Source organism: Thunnus maccoyii, chromosome 5 (assembly GCF_910596095.1).
Source record: "Thunnus maccoyii chromosome 5, fThuMac1.1, whole genome shotgun sequence".
In the NCBI taxonomy this organism is placed as follows: Eukaryota; Metazoa; Chordata; class Actinopteri; order Scombriformes; family Scombridae; genus Thunnus; species Thunnus maccoyii.
In genome coordinates, this window is record NC_056537.1 from 33,118,572 (window position 1) to 33,136,089 (window position 17,518).

Below are 17,518 nucleotides of genomic sequence, written 5' to 3' on the forward strand. Positions count from 1 at the left end.
AACAGTTTCATTTTTGCTACAGTGAACATGTCCAGTTGACATGGCAGCAGTCTCACCTCCAGCAGGAAGCGGGGGCTCTCAGGCATGAAGGTGAGTCCAACTAGAGAGGCGATGGCAGGAAGAGCTGCAACCAGGACAAACACCCTCCAGCTGTGGAACTGGAACTCTGTGCCCATGCTGAACCCCCAACCTGCGCACACACACACACACACACACACACACACATATATATTTCCATACTGTTCATGTAAGGATACTGTCATGATACTATTCATTACCATGACATTCACAATCATTGCTGGAAATTTTAAGTGTAGGCTTATGAATACAGTAAACAAACAATAAAAAAGGTCCATTCAAACTGACAAATGGCAAACTTGCTTTGCTTTGACTGACCAACAGTTAGCCAACAATGAAAGGTTCTGCACAGGCATTTTCAGTTATTCTGGTGGATAAGCCCGGTTGGCAGAGCCATGCTGGGAAAGGTCACAGACTTAATGCACTAATAGAGGTATGGTCACACCAGCCTTGCAAACAACAAAACTGCTTTCCTCTCATTCCTGAAACACAATGTGATGTCACAGTTCCGATGTGGGTAATAAATAAATGATGAGCATTGCAATGTGAGACTGTAAACAGTGTATGAGAGCCATGCTGCAGTTTGTGGTCTGGTAGTGTGATTTTTTAGTAAACATGGTGATGACACTCGTTAGAATATTCTTCATTTCACAGTGCATGAGTGTTCCCACTGGTCAACCAAGCTGTAATGCCCCTTGAGGCCGGTAGGCTGCTTGACAGTTGGTGAGGACCAAAGTCGTAGTCAGCTTTCCCCCCAAATGGATACAATGAGCCCATTCCACACTTGACAACAGACTTGGTCAAGTGACACAAAGGTGAGATTTATGAATCAGAAGTGTTTTCATACAGTAGTTTTGGGTCCTACAAGAGAAAAGACTCCAAGTCAACCATTATCCCAGCTAGGCTAGTGATAGTCAGTCAGTCTGAGCTTCTCTATATTTTCTCTCAACCGTTCTTTTTTTCCTTCTGGTATTTTTGTCCAATAAAAAGTTACTGAGGATGGAAAATAAAGCTCTCCAAACCCAGTAGCTGGTTGTACCACCGTCTCCTTTCTCATAACTGTCTGCTTCCTGTCTCACCAAAAGTCAACACTGACAAGAAGGCTTCCTATTGGTCAACAGCTAAAATTTGCAGGTCAAAGTTCACTAAGGTTGAAACAGATGTGAAAAATATGTATGATTTTATTGGCAAATCCACTGAGTGCTGTGATTCCATTAGAATGAATTGAATTTACAGTTTTAAATGTGACTAGGCCTTTAAGCAGCAGTAAATTGCATTTGGATTGACAGCTTGATGGATCTGCTCACTGGGGGCCAGGTGGGGGCAGGTTGGGGCCAGGTGTCTGTGGTTACTGGTGGCCTCACCACATTTTAAAGGTGCAGTCTGTGATGTCAATAGACAGAGCTGGCACAGATAGTAAATGCAAGTCACTTTTTTGGGATGGTTTAGCTACTTCTGGGGTACATTTAGTGTTGTGTATGTTGTTGTTTAGGGTGCTGTATATTGGGTGCTGTATTTTTTTGCTTTTTGGGGAAGAAGAGTTTTCTCAAGAAAAACCTCCCTGCTTTCTTCTCAGCTCATTAAACAGCTTTTTAATGGTTAAAAATGTTGAGAGGAGTTGATGTGATTGGCAGTACTGTTGTTTACCCCAAATCCACCTGCTGTTGTAAGCAATATTTTCAAAACTTTCAGCATGATTTTTTTTTTTTTTATTTATTTATTTTATCTTTATTTTTTGTGAGGGGGAAGAGGGACAACACATTTTTAGAGCAGGCTTTGGGTGCCACTCAGGCTATTTGCTTTCTTAGCCCATGACTTTTTTTGATGCCACAAATCTCATGAATATGGCACTAATGTGTATTCTGTTTTCAAAAGAATGAATGGCAGCATGCAGATTGTGTAGAAATGGTGACAGATTTACAACACATTTCATTTATTTTAGTTTATTTAGAAATTTTACAAATGTCAACATGTCAGTCCTGCAGTCCTGTCTGTATCAACCTCAGGGTTTAGTAAACTCTGTATTAGTAGTTGTAAAGTTTTCTCACATGGAGCATTAAAGGCATGTTGTTTAGTGTTCACTACAGTATTAACCTTTTATGTCTAACTTCTTACCGTATCTGGGAATGATTCCCCAGGCAGTGAATGAGGCGTAGATCCCACCAATCATCCAGAACATACACAACCAGGACAGATGCTCTCCTCTCTTGTCCATCTGAAGGAACTCAGAGAAGTACGAGTACACGATTGGCACTGTGCCACCAATACTGAGAGACAGACAGTGAGAGAGAAAAGAAAGACAGACAGAGAGTTATAATCACTATTAAAAATTCCAAAAATATAACCACAAAATAAACCAATTTTTCTTCATGGAGGAATAATTATACAAAAGTGTAAGAGGAAATGGATTTCAGATGCGTTATGGGCAAAATTAAGGATATAAAAAAGAAATATGCTCATTGTAAAAATGTATCCATTCAAGGAAGCCTTTAATTAGGAGTTTTGCCACAAACATTACAGGAAGAGTTAAAAGTCAGGGTGCAAGAACAAGAACAAAGGTTTTGCTTCTCTCAAGGGGAACAAAGGATTTATTTTGTGACACAAAGTAAAAACATGAATATAATGACATGGTGGTCCAGATGTGTTATATACAGTAAGGTCGGGTAAAGCATATCTACCTATGAGATGTGGTGTTGTGGTGTGAACTGTTGGTGGTGGTGTATCACTTGCACTGTGCTGTGTCTGTGCAGTATGTGACCTGATTTCTGAGTCAGAGTGTGTGGCTCCCTATGGACTACAGTAATTCTGAAACAGAACACTCTGGTTGGTGTTTTATTGCAGTGACACAGCAGACTGTGCATGTAGAGCTTGGTTAAATGTATGATCTCCGTATTAAAGGACTGCATTAGTGGCCAAAAACTTATGAATCCTTTGAAATAGCCACTGAAAAAATGGTATGCAGAAAAAGGAACTGTTAGACATCGGTGTCAACAATGTGACAGCAAAAAGGGACTACAGTACCCAGAAATCCTGTAAGGTGAAAGTACATTGCAGACAACACTGTTCTGCAGGTCAATACCAAACAATTTCAGAGCGACAAAAGAGGAATTAAAATCTTTCTTAGTGCAGCTTTGAAAATACATGGTTGTCAAGACATCACTGTTTTTTAGCTCCTAAAAAGTTTATAATTTCAGAGGTAATTATTCACTTGACAGCAGCATATATTGAATGAATGAATGAACGGTTTTATTTTTGTGTCTGGCCATTTACATGACCCATCCCTCATGGAATTATTCAGACACATGAGTTAACAACAAACCAAACATTCTGAAGTCCATATAGAACAGAGTATGAGGATTTATCAATGTACACTGAAGATTTCATTTCTTTAGTCACCTGATGTTATGATGCTGTACATTTGATGACTTATAAACAAAATTACAGTCAATATATTTCTGAGCACTGAAACTCCATCCACTGATGAAATTTGGTTGAAAGCTCTGGAAAAAGCTTATAAGTAGACCTTTTTTTGTCAAATATTTCTTATATGGCTTTTTACTCATGCCAGATTCACAAAGCATTTATGTATTCTGACATTTTCTAAAGAGTTATAATGTTATATAAACATAACTTATGTGTTAAAACCTGTTTAAATTGAAACAATAAATCTAGTGTGTGTGTGTGTGTGTGTGTGTGTTACCCGATGCCAGACAGTAGCCTGAAGAAGAGGAAGAAGCCGTAGCCCTGAGCAAACGAGGACAGGAAGGTAAAGACACAGTTTATAGCTAATGCCACAACCAGACAGCGCCGACGGCCAACTTTGTCTGCCAGACCTCCCCACAAGAACGCTCCCACCATCATGCTCAGAAAGACGATCAGACCTGCAGAGAGAAACAGAAGCAGGGGGAGAGATTGTCAGTGGCATCATGTCAGTCAAGTAAAAAAACACACGTACAGAATGTTTGGAGCTGCCCAGTATGACCATGACCCCCCACGCCTGACAAGCTTGTGCAAAACCAGGGATATAATTTTACCAACCAAAGAGCTTTATGTTATTTCAGAAAAAAAGAAAAGCCTTTTCAGTTTAAAACTGGTGGTCTACAGCCTCTTTGCTTGTTAACATCCCTCCATCCTGCCTTTTCTGTTTAAACTTTCAAATAAAATATAATTGAAATTATATTTAAACTTAGCCATGTCTTCTTTTCCTTTATTTAACCAAGTAAAAGTCTCATTGAGAGCGTGACCTTCACAGTCGTACAGTCAGTCTGCGTGTCCTGAGCTCAGTTTTTGCAACAAGAAAACTGGATGAAAACTGGAAACAACTGCTCAAGAGTTAATTAAGCCCAGTCAGATGCTTCTTGAATTCAGTGAATATTTAGATGAAACTGTGACTTTGGTAAAGACTATGAAAACTAGGTGTTATGAAAATATGAGTATATGATGTAAGACATGAATGTGCTGCAGCAAGGTCTTCTTCAAATGTGTGAAGAAAGTTATTTTGGTTAATAGCTGAAGAGATCTGATATTTTGAGAACATTTCTGATTTTTAGCTAAAAGATCAGAAGTACAGACCCATACTGGTTATTTGCAATTATGCTAATTAGATAGCCAAGTTGCATTGTGAGTAATGTAGGTGCCAGGTTTTGACAAGGAAGAAGAAGGCATGGAATAGGGCATGGTTCTGATGCCGTTTTTTTCTTTTTTTAATGTCTATTGTGAGTTCAACAATGTCAGGACTGCAAAGCTAAATCAATGCAGTACTATTTTAGGAAAGTATTATAGAATATTTCTTATATTAAAATGAACTTTGTCAGCTTTGAAAGATTTCTTCTTTCAACTTTTTGTTGTTGCTCGGCATGATCTCCATTTTCTTTTTGCAAAATGCTGTAAAGTCACCATCATGTAATATGATTTATGCAACTTATTTAGTATTGGTAGCCTACTCAAAAACTGAAATTCTAATTTCCAAATTTCTATGTCTTAAGCATTCCAGGTGATATCACTTGGCTTAAAGTAAAGAATGCATTTGATGTTGTTTTTGAGTGTGAAAATGACACATTCAATTCATATTTGTTTACATTGACATGTATATCCAAAAGTTATTTTGCAAAACAATGTGACTTGAAATCTCAAAGTTTTGGCAGTTTTTCCATTTGTATTGTTTCTGAAAGTATTGCATTGCATTTGCAAAGTATTGCATTTTAGAAACTCAATCTAAAAAGGGCACCAAGGACAAAATGTGCAGGGAACCCCCGTCCACAGTATCTGACAGGACGGTGTGAATAAAACAACCGTTGTTTCATTTTTCATCCTGTCATTTTCAGGCAGTTCAGTCCAGTTCACTTTCACACACTGAAGGGGAAAATGTCTCAGCTGCATGATGTCAGCACACTCAGCTCTTTCTGGCCTTAAAATTTCAAGACCTTGATGAGTAGTGTGCTTCTGCCTCTGCCAAGTATAATCCTAAATGGTGCCAAAGACTGGCACCCTGGCAGCATTACACCGCAGTGTGCAGATGGCCATGCTGTCAGCGTGACTAATCATATCGTGTTGAGTCTTATCCATAACCCCAAACACACACAAAACACATGCTGTTTAGTTTAAATGTACATAAACCTAGTCTAAACAATAAATATGTACAGTATAGAAAGTTTAATTAAGACTAATGATTATTTTCATTATCGATTAATCTGCTGATTATTTTTTTGATTAATTTACTTCAGAGTCCAAGATCTTCAGCAGTCTAAACCCAAAGATATTCAGTTTACAATGATGAGAAAGAAAAGCAGCAAATCCTCACATTTGGGAGGTTGGAGAGAGAGAATGTTTGGCATTTTTTCACTAGTGTTGCTTGAAAAATGACAAAATGAATAATCACTTATCAAAATAGCTGCTGATTATTTTAAGAAAAAGCGTATGCGTGACTGGCTGAGTTTGCTTCTCTAAGCCAGTGCTTTTCAAACTTTTTTCACATCAAGCACTTTGAGAACCACTGCTCTAATAAAGGCAAATCATGGAGTGTATCTAAAACTTGTGTAGATAGAAGGTGTATCTATTTTCAAACTGAGTATATGGAGCAGCAGTGAGATGCTGTACATCTCTTTCCAAGGTCAGGACAGAAAGTATCGATCATTCGCCGACTCTGTCTGCTGACTCAGAGCACAAACACAGACACACAGTCTTCCTCAGTGGAAAACACTGTTCTGGACCGAACCAAGGTAACGTGGGCGGAGGGAGGAGGTGTATGACAGGAGCAGAAAGATAGCGAGGAGGAGGAGAGCGTGGTAGGGAGACAGTGGAGGAGGTAGAGGGATAAAAACAGCAAGGATAGGTGGGCGGGTTGCTCAGATGAATCAAGTGCACCTGACATATTTGAGAGAATAATCTCATAGTTCTTCCAAAGTCTGCTTTTCTCTCTCAGTTCTTCAGATAACATTGATTTTTGATTCCATCCAGTTTGATCTCTCATTCCCAAACCAGCAAACAGTTGAGCACATATTGTGTGTGTGTACATGTGTGTATAGACCTTTTAGATACACTCCAAAAACATGAAATATTATACACAAATAATAATGTATGTCTGATATTGTTTTTCCTCCCCAAAAAATTTCAATTACCTCATCAAAATCTCATTATTCTCCTTTATTATAAATTCCAGAATCTATATGTAAATATTGTTCATGTCAAAAGTTTATCTGCTGGACACAAGATGTCTCTTACTTCACTGTAAAGTCCATTCTCAATGTGTGTGCACTGGAGGCTTTCCACATACCACACACTTGCATACTGGACCATGATTGGCTCCAAAGTAGCGGTGATGTCACAAATCATGCTCGTAAGTACACATCTTAAACTCGACGAGCTCAGAGAAACTTTCGACTTTCAGCAGATGAATGTGAAAACAGTCTTCAAGTGTCAGACTCTGCACATACATCATTCTGCTGAGTGAAGCTCAGACATCCAACTGAGGGACCAAAAAGAAAAACATATTTTTGAGGTAGAGGGGGCTTTAAAAAAAAAAAAAAAAAGTACTGACAAATTGAAAATGATGAGGACGAAAACACAGAAAGCATGAAACAGAGTATGAGAAACTTGTCTGCTGCTGAGTCCGGCGGTTGCAGAGGGGGAGAGAGGATTTTGTAAAGGTTGCTTAATAAGGACTGGTCACTAATTGAGTCCAGTTTAACACATTTCTTGTTCAGACAGTTCAGTAGATTTCTTGTGCAGACAGAGGTCTGGCAATGTTGCAGCAGTTCATGCTGGTCACCAGTGGAGGTCACTAAAGGTCACATTTCTCTTTAAGGTGTATCACGTTTCACTCCTACAATAGTGCTGTATTAAATATATAAATTAAATATATGAACAATTCTGCTAACTGGAAATGTCATACACAAACAAACTCATATTGCTGACTCAGGCTTTATATCCAGCTCTTATATGAGATTCATTTGAATGTCTGAGTAACTAGATTCAACAGGAATGAAGAAATCTAATGACACCAAATCTCTTCTCTACATCTATAATGCATCAGTGTGACAGCACTGCAGCACTCACATTTCTGCCAACAGCCTCCCCTCTCTGCTCCTCCCATTTTTTGTTCTCCTCCCCCCCTCCCGCATCCTGCCTCTCTCATTTTCTTCTCCTCTCCAATGCTCTCCTCCTCTTTTATTCTTTCATTTTCTCATCTCTTTCTCCCCTCTTATCTCCTCCTCACCACTCATCCTCTTTGATGTTTTCCTTTCCTCTTTTTTTCTTCTCTCCCTTCCACTCATGCACTGGGCCTTTTTTCTTTTTTCCCTCTTTTCACCTCCCCTCTCCTGCCTTTCCCTCTCTTCTATCCATTCCACCCCTCCTTCTTTTTCTCTCCTTCCTTCCTTTCCTTTTTCCTCTCATTTTCATTCCTCCTTTCCTCCTGTCTTTTCCCCCTTTTCCCTCTCTGCTCCTCTGCGCTGCCCCCACTTCTCTTCAGTCCTACTCTCATCACCTCTTTCCTCCTAACAAGCAACATGTCTGCAGCCTTCAGATGTTTAAACATGCTAAACTATTTAACTTAAACATAGATAAACAAGCTCTCAAGTAAGCAAATATATAATATATATAAATATGTAAAAACACATATGCTCTGCAATACATAAACCCCATATATACTACAGCTATACTACTCACCACCCAGCCAACAGGCGGATTCATTCCTGCCTCCTCAGTGTCCATTAGCTAATTACACTGCAGGACTAATTTGAGCCCTAAGAAGCTTCAGGAAATTATTGACTCTCCCTGGGCTGCTAGTGTGTGTGTGTGTGTGTGTGTGTGTGTGTGTGTGTGTGTGTGTGTGTGTCGATTGGGTGGTGGGGGGGACCAGTTGATTGGGGACTGCTTGTGCAATTGGGCACAAAAGCCATGTCCTCAATTGGTAAAGACTGATGTGTCACCAGTCTCATTCTACATGTTATCAAAAAACATCCAATTTACGCCTTACTGGATAATCTCACACAGTTTTTAATAATGTTTAACGATGGAAGATTAGAATAATAAAGCTTAATAATCTTGTAGAGCACATCTCTGACACTGTATGAATTATGGCTTTACAGGCAACAAATTGATTGGAAATGATATTCATTTGGTAATAAATGAAATGTAAAAATGATGAGAGTTTGTTACTGAGTTGATACAATGTGAGCAGGTTGTTTCAGCAATTATGTTTTCACACAACTATTATTACAACTATAACAATACAACTATTTCATTCATGATTGTATTGGTTTGCTATGTAGACCCTGTCATATAGGAACCAGAAAAGATTTACACTTGAAGGATGATACTTCAAATGTATTTTCTCAGTGTCATTAAGCCCATGCAGGTACAGTCCTGGAGCCATATAATACAGGGCATGTAAGTGATTGACACAGATCATCTTCTCTATGAAACAACATGAGTACAGAATAGCAATCTAATCTTCAAATAAAAGCTGGCATTCACTGTCCTGTCAAGAAAAATAACACCCAAAACAACCTATAATTACGTTTGAGTGACAGATGCCATCTAGCGGCCGTAGTAATTATGACCTTGAGCAGCGGTGCAGTTCAGATGACATATATATATATATGTGGACGGATTTTCTCATTGAGAGGACAAGTGGTGGATGGAGGCTTTAACCCAGCAGCAGACTTTGCCACAGGAGGCCGTTGTTCATATCCTGTTTCCAACCGCGAGTCGGAACAGTTTTTAAAAAAAACATAACTACGATCATCCCCTAACCTTAACCCCATGGTTATTATTGTAGCCATGGCAACGATTTTGTCCTAACTTTAAGGAAGTAGTAACTTTACCCCACACCACATGTTTCTCTAACCTTAATAAAGTGATCATTTTAACCCAAACCATCATCTTTCCCTAAACCTAACCAGACCTGAACCACAGCACTGTCACATCTTAAAACATTGTTATTTCTGAACAGCGATATATAACGGTTTGGGAAAGCACAGACAAATGTTGTCTCACTGATTACTGCTGATAGAGGCGCCCAGTTAGAAAACGCTCCTATGTGTCGTTCTGGAGTCACATCATCAAATCACCTATCTGGTTCTTTAATTTGAAGGACTTGTTGGCCTCAAATAATAACCTGAAAGGAACAAATAAAAGATGGAAACATAAAAATCTTTTAGTTTGGATGGAATTACCAGTAATCTACCTCACATGGTCAATTCTGCATAATGTACATTTCACATTTGATTTCACTAACTGTCAGAATTGTGGACATAAACCCAGTTCACAGTGTTCAACTGCTGACCTTGATACCTAACCATGCCTTTAATGTCCCTGCACCTGGATCTATGCGATTGTGTCTACTGGAAAGCATTTATGTAATCAGTTAATGAAGAATTCTTTAAGTTAATGCCTCCTTTCCACAGAGAAACTCTGACAAACACATTACTAGAACTCCTTCTCAGACTAAAAAAAAAAGAAGCAGCATTGTACTGTACTTCTGTTCAGGGGCGCTAAAGACTAACCGGAGAGAATCAATGCATTGCTACATCTGTTGTGGAAAAACACAAATTCCACTGACAGCAGCACAGACTTTACAGCAGAGCAACACTTGAAAGAAACCATCCTGTAAGCAGCAATAAATCATTAAAGCCCTTACCCAACATCCCTTTCTCTGCATTGGACAGACACAGATCCTTTTCTGCAGATGGTAGAACGAACGCAACCACAAAACATTCGACCCCGTCGGCCATCAGTGCCAGACCCAGCACCATGAAGAGGGTCCACTGGAACTTCCCATGGCCACAGTCCTCCATGATGTCCTCATACTGTTCAGATAATTCCTCCAATTCAGAGACTGCACTGCCGGCTGCTCGAGCTTTAGCCCTGGAATACAAACAGAGAAAGAGAACAAGTCATAAAAATGGCTGGAAAACACAAAAGCTTTTACACTGTTCTGAATATCTCCAAATAAAAGATGTCTTCCAAGTCTTTAAACAAGAAGATAAAACTCGTATTTGATCGGAGGGATTGGGGAGACTGATATTGCTGAAAATCTGATGTAGAATTTCATAAAGTTTCTTTTATTTTACTGTTGCTTTTCAACTTTTAGATCAATCAGATCTTCTGGTACCAACAGCCCTAGCAAACATCATATTTTATATACACTGTATGTATAAATGATGGCAATCTATGATAGACGAGCGAACTAGAAAGCCATTGGCTGTAACCCCAGGCAACCATGGATGCGTCTTCAGAGGACAATGAAGTGATCGAGCACAGGTGTCAACAACAGGAATGCAAAACAATATATGATGCATAGTCAGACACAAATCCCCATCCCAAAATAAAATACATTTTAAAAAATACAGTGAAAAGAGAAAATAATAATGAGAAAATAATTTTAAAGATAAGAAAATATATATATATACAAAATAAATAAAAATATGAAACAAGGCTCTTGAGACTGAGGGGTCGACAGATGATAGGAGTGGTAAAATCTTTTTTCCTTCAGTGTGACACAGTGAACCAGTGAGTCAGAACAAAAGCAGATTGTCAGACAGGAGAAAGAATCAGACTGGATTTCTGCAACCAGCTGCAGACATGTCAACAGTCCTGTGAGCAATATGATCTGATAGTCAGCTTTTCCTCAGCACCTACAGGACAGAGGGCTTTTAAGTGAAGAGTTGAGGCTTGAAAAGATTGCAAGACAAACTTAATGTCCACCTTAAGGTCTGAAGACTGAACCCTCCAAGATCTGAAATAAGGTCCCCTGCATGCTCCCCGAATCAAAGTACAAGGTTACATGGAATGTCTGAACGTCTTTATAGGGCTGACCTGAAGATATTTCTGCTCCAGTATCATGGAGGTAAATGTCAGTGTGTTATTTCTGTGGTTTGATGAACGGGGTCATTGTTCTTGGGTATAGTGGTAACGTTTAAGCAATCATCTGCAGTTGATGTTGCACCTTTTCAATGTCAGCTCATATCTAATTAAGCCACATGTTGAACAATCTGCATAGTTCATGTTAACATATTTTTTTGATCTGCTTCCCTCTGAACACTGCTGCAGGAGAACATTTGATCCAGTTTACTGCAATAACGACAATTTAAGGTTGTATATCTTTGAAACTGGCATGGTAGCATTAATGAGGTTTAGAGAAAGTGTTGTTGTTAGTGTATATACGATAGGATAAGTAAATGAATATAAACCAGTGCATACGGACAGATAAGCACACTCTATAAAAATTGTGGGATCCCATATGTATTCTTCCCAGGACAAGACCAGATTTTGGTGAGAATTGCCAGGATCTCAACTCCCAGTATTCAACCCTACTAGTTAATCAGATAAACCAAGTATATAGCTTGTCGACTCCTGATTTAGAAGCAAAATACTAATGTTTCTGATTAAAGCCCCAATGTGTAGGATTAAATAATGAAATGAATGAAAATAAATTCATATGTAAATTTTGACTCCAGTGGTATTAAAGGCACAGTGGCAGACAGCAGTGACCCTGCATATGGACTTCCTAAAATGTACTTCATTTTGTTATTTTTCTAAGTAATACTATGATGACCCTGCCTCTTTTGGTTGTTGGAATGGCTGCTTGTCTTTGTGTTTCATGTTGTAGATGCCCAGTAGGTGTGGTCAGGTCATTGTTTATTGCGAATATCTGGGCCCAGTGTACCCAGTACTATAAGAGTGTACCCGACTTGTTCCATGAGGAGAAAGAAAGGGGAAACTCTGCTCCTTACTCTCCACACTCCCTATTTTTGTCTTTTCTTTTCCTTTTACCATACAACACTCCACTCACTATTTTACCACTCACACACACATGCCAACACTACCGACGTACTGACTGCCACACCTCATAGCATTTTGATATTTTTACTTGTTTCACATAAATGTTTTTTGAGCTGCTCATGACAATACTACAGACACAAATCTGCAGAATATAGTAGAGCCTTATTAAGAGCTAACTGGCTTCATGAGGTTTCACAGGCCTAATTATGCAAGCCATGTTTTGCACACCCACATATTCTTATGAACAGATGCAGTGAGCTACCAAGTGCACCAATTGTACACTGAAAATTAAGGACTAAACTATGAAATCAACCTTAACTTGGCGTCAGTTTCTTCACCATAATAAAGCCTATTTTAACGCATAGGTCGGCTAGGCCAACATACCCACCATGTGTAAAGATACACACAACTCATTCAACAACACCGTTCACTATCCCCTAAATAAAAAAAGAGCTATGTGCCAGCTGTATCTCGTGCCTACAAATTAATCAAAATATTGGAATGAATTGTATCTCATGTGCACACAATAGCATTTTGAGTGCTTGATGTAGTAAAACGTGGCCTCAATATATATTTTTTCTCTATGATCACTCCAGGGCTCCGTACAGTTCAAAATATATGTCATAATCATTATAATCATAATAATAATAAATATATAATCATAATAATTTGGATGGAGATCATCACAATGCCTTCATAAGACAAAGAACATATTTTTTTCTAATTTTACAGGCCTCCATTGGTTTCCATTCATTTCCATAGTGTATTTAAATCAATTAGCAGAAACTTACTTCATTATATTATAACACACCACAGTGAACATCAGTCTCTCTGCATCCTTTTTTAGTAATGCAGCTAATGTGCAACTTTGACAAAAATAAATGCAGACTTGGTATTTACACTGATGGATTACTGCACTCATGCAAGATTCAAGAGTCTGCTAAATGATTGTCACATTATACAAAAGTGAGTGGAAACCAAGACTGAGTTCACTGAGAGAAAAGGTGAGGTTTTCTCACTCCAGGAACACCACCATCCACCAGCATAGCATAGCACCATGGCTAATATCATCCTACTTCAAACCAAAAGTTTATATTGCTAGCAGTAGATCACTATGTTTCAGAGACTCAATAGTGTTTTTGTAACAAACCAAGCACCAAGCAAATATCTTTTTTGTCTGGTCTCAATATGAGGCTAATTTGTTATTGAACAATTATGGAAATTCATAAACACAAGTAATTCGTTTTTTGTCCGTCTTTCAGTTCAAGCAGTGGTCAACAAAGGTCAGCACAACTCAGGTCAAAGTTCAACAGATCCACGATAATGTGAGTCCTCTTTAATGGGAGCCTATTACACACATTTTCAGGTTTATGTTTTTAAGGGGTTTATGCTCTACTGGAATATCATCGTTTATCTTATATTGGCCCTTTATGCAGCCCATCATTTCAGCCTCTGTCAGCTCCTGTCTCCCAATGAGCCCGCTGTGTTCTGATTGGCCATCCTCTGGAAGCTGCCTCTCTGCAAGCTTCCGGCTCTGGAGGCTATGCAAACAAACTATAGTAGTAGGATTACAGTTCTTTTTCACGTTCTTTACTCCAAATGGAAACCTCTAGAATACATCCGCTCATGTTCAAGCTCTAATCAGATCTGAAATGGGAGTGGACAACGGCAACAATCTCAGCAACAAAGATTATGGAACGGACAGCCATTCCAGCATGCATGACAAGCTGATGTCATCTCATCAGGAAAGTGAAAAATCATATTGCAAACAGTGTTAAGGGCAGCTGAAACCTGGGCTTTTTACTTGAAGGGAGCATTTTACATACGTTCCCCACAGGTTTTGGAACTTGTTGACTATGTTATCAATGAACATTATAACAAAATAAATGATAGAAAATTGCAAAAAGCATACTATGACCTCTTTAAGAAGGCAGAGGTCTTAAGCATCCAGGACAGTCAATAGGTTGGGGAGAGGGTTGTGGTTTAAGAAGGTGTGGTATAAGTGAGGAGCAGCCTGAGAATGTTCAGAAAAGGTTGGTGTTTGAGAGAGTTGGGGCTACAAGTTGGAGGACTAAAAAGGTGGTGACATGAGACCCCAGTCTATAGTTTCTATGATACATTTCTACAAGAACAACTTAGCTGTGTCTCACCGTGCGGCTCTCTGTGCAGCCTTCACCTCGTCGGGATGTGGTATTCCTTGATATTCCCCTTCGTACATCTGGTCTTCTTCATCGTGACCTTCAGTCACATCACTCGCTGCGTCCTCTTCCTGGGGAGGGTAGTCTGCCTGGTAGCCATATCCATCAGGGCCACCGCCTTCTCCATAAGTCCCATAGCTGTCACCACCACCTTGGTGGTATATGTTGTTTTGGTAGGGGTCAGCCATCTTGGCTTGCTAGGCCTACTCTAGGCAGTGTACAGTGCAGCTTATTCTGTCACAGGGCAGATTATTTTGAACATATATAAGCTTTTCACAACACCAGAGACCGGTCGGAACTTTTCTTCAATTTTCACTCCTGAAAAAAAAAAGAAAAAATCTGGTTAGTTCATTTTTCAAAACAAAATGTGTTACATTGCGTTACATTTATATGCTGTTTTTTTGAGTTGTTAATGCGCTTAACCACATTATTTTTCCTCAGGAGGATACAAAGAATTTAACTCCACTTTGATGTCAGGCTGTAGGTAGAGATGTAGATGTAGAAGGTAAATAGTTTGTTGTCATGTTACTCTCCACCTTCATCAACAAGGCTGACACAGGTGATAAGAAAGTCACTCCAGTGACCGATCTGCGTGTAGTACATATACAAAATGTACAGACAACTGTGCATTTTATTTGTGTATATACTCATCTACAAGAGAAACAGCCTTGAGTGAACTGAAAAGGTGGACCATCTTATATGTGTCATTACTTCTTTAAACTTGTACACTGGTCAAGAGCTACTCCTGGCTCCATCATGACAAACTCATGTTGTGCAGCCAAGCAAAGTTCAAACCCAGAGAACTAGAAAACTTTATTTCACATTAGTAGAGATCAAAATTTCCAAAGATATCTGTGTGATATGTCAGGCTGACTTCTAGGGAAATGATTCACAATACATCTAGATTATTTTTTGTCTGATATAACAACGCAGAAATCATTGGTTGGGAAAATTCACTCTGTAAGCGTCATATACAGAATCTTCAGTGAAGTGTACTGACAAACAGTGAGGAAGAAAGTGTTTTCTAAATCTGAAGTGGTTATTGGGACACTTAAGGGTAAAATTAATTGTTAGAGGTACTGTTTTTCTTTCTTTCTTGCAGGACCATAAATGTACTGTAGGAGTCACACAGACACAGACACACACACACACACACACACTAACACACACACACACACACACACACACACACACACACACACACACACACACACACACACACACACACACTCATTCAACCGGAACACTTCCTCCTTGAAATGCTGTAAATGAGATCTGTCTCAGCACTGCACTGAGGTGCCACTGCTGTCTCTCACACCATCTTTTTCTCCTTCCTCTTCCCATCTTCTTTTTCTACTTGTCTTGTCTCTGCTGTCATTTTTCATCGCATCTCTTCCCTCTCTTCTCTGTGTTTCTGTCTCTTGTCATCTCTCTTCACTCCTCTGGGTGATGTACAGTAGTGGTGAACTAAAACTTTCCTTTCTTCCTCCTCACATTTATCCCCCTCTCCTATTTTACTAATCCTGTCATTTTAGTATTTTATTGGGCATGGACAGTCATGAGTTATCTGCAGTTTCTATTTATGTAATACTGTTATTGTCTGTTGGATCAACCTTGTCTCCTAAAAATTGTGTTTATATACTATACTGCAATGTGCTTTACAGGACTGTAATGCTAGCGGAATTACTTTTTCTGTCAACATAATGAGAAAATTGTGATTCATGAGTGGTTGTGGATGTGATGATGAGGTTGTGAACCTCTCTATTGCCAGAGTGTTACATCTTGTCCACCTGCTATCCAACCGACCACCTCCCTCCGACTTCAGTGTGGTACATAAATGTAAATGTAAATTAATTCATTAAAAAAACATTGCCTGTGAGCATAATCCAGACAGTGATTACATTTGCTAACACAGTGAAACTGGGAAAACAATTCACACATAAACTTGTATTTTGTAATTTGTATATAAATGTAATTTCTAGGAGACAGTGTTGGTTGGATGCCCTTTACTGTGGGATACTCCTCCCACCTCAGCTCAATTAAAGTATAGTAGTATAAGAGTAACAATCAAAGTAGAAGCAATTTATCAACATACTAGTCATGCACAGATGAGGAAAAAAAATGAATGAATTTGAACACAATCATAAATGTAGAGGTCTTATGGACGGGGCATACTGTATATATTAGGGATGTGCAGAGGGCCCAGTATTTGTATTTGTATCTGTATTTGTTGAGGCAGCAAAATTATTTGTATTTGTATTTGTATTTGAATAAAAGTGGAAAGAGCCTTAAAAATCCTGTTTTTGTTTTTGTTTTTATTACGCTTATAATTTTAGAAAATTAAAGAAAATTAAAGTGATGTCCAAATAAAGAAATATGTGTCATGTAGCAGGTGGATGTGACTCCCCTCACTGAGACCTGCTGATAGACGTAACAGCGGAGCAGAGGAGCGACACTGAGATAGCAACTATAACTGACCTGCTCGCTGGTATTTGACATGTTTTGTTTTTTTCTTCCCAAAAACAAACAATTTTAAAAAATATTTGTATGAAACAAATGTTTGTAAAAAAAAAAACACTATTTGTGCTTTGCCGAATAACATATTTGTATTCGGGCACACCCTTAGTATATATGTGTATATAATGTCACTGCAAGCTGAACCAAAGCCATTAATAATTCCATAGTGACTATGAGATTCTGCATACTGTATGAACTCATGGTAATTTTGCATCTCGTCAGCTTCCTCTCAGGAGAGGCCTTGCTGGCATATTCACTTAGTTTAGTCAAACTCTCACTGTGCAGTATGAACTGCTTTTAAAATAAAACCAAAGAGCTATTCATGACTTAAGCCAGGCAACACACCAGACAACAGTGTTAATGTATTCCTCTGTATTTCCCACTGTTCTGCAGGTGCACCATGCCTCTGGCTACAAAATGACTAAGAACTGGGTGCCCTT

General features: G+C 38.9%; 1 protein-coding gene across 2 annotated transcripts in view; it reads right to left on the reverse strand.

The window, feature by feature from the left end:
* Positions 1 to 17,518, reverse strand: part of LOC121897731 (synaptic vesicle glycoprotein 2B-like) — a 70,802-nt gene that overhangs the window by 18,433 nt on the left and 34,851 nt on the right. Inside the window, exons 2-6 of one of the 2 annotated variants that reach the window (XM_042412429.1) lie at positions 14,514 to 14,879; positions 10,220 to 10,446; positions 3,779 to 3,959; positions 2,194 to 2,345; positions 57 to 190 (exon numbers count right to left, since the gene is read on the reverse strand). In XM_042412429.1, the coding sequence (XP_042268363.1) occupies positions 57 to 190; positions 2,194 to 2,345; positions 3,779 to 3,959; positions 10,220 to 10,446; positions 14,514 to 14,749 (930 nt within the window). In that variant the 5' untranslated portion in view covers positions 14,750 to 14,879. Of the gene's footprint in view, positions 1 to 56; positions 191 to 396; positions 481 to 2,193; positions 2,346 to 3,778; positions 3,960 to 10,219; positions 10,447 to 14,513; positions 14,880 to 17,518 lie in introns of those variants that run through there. The other variant, XM_042412430.1, reaches the window with a different exon arrangement.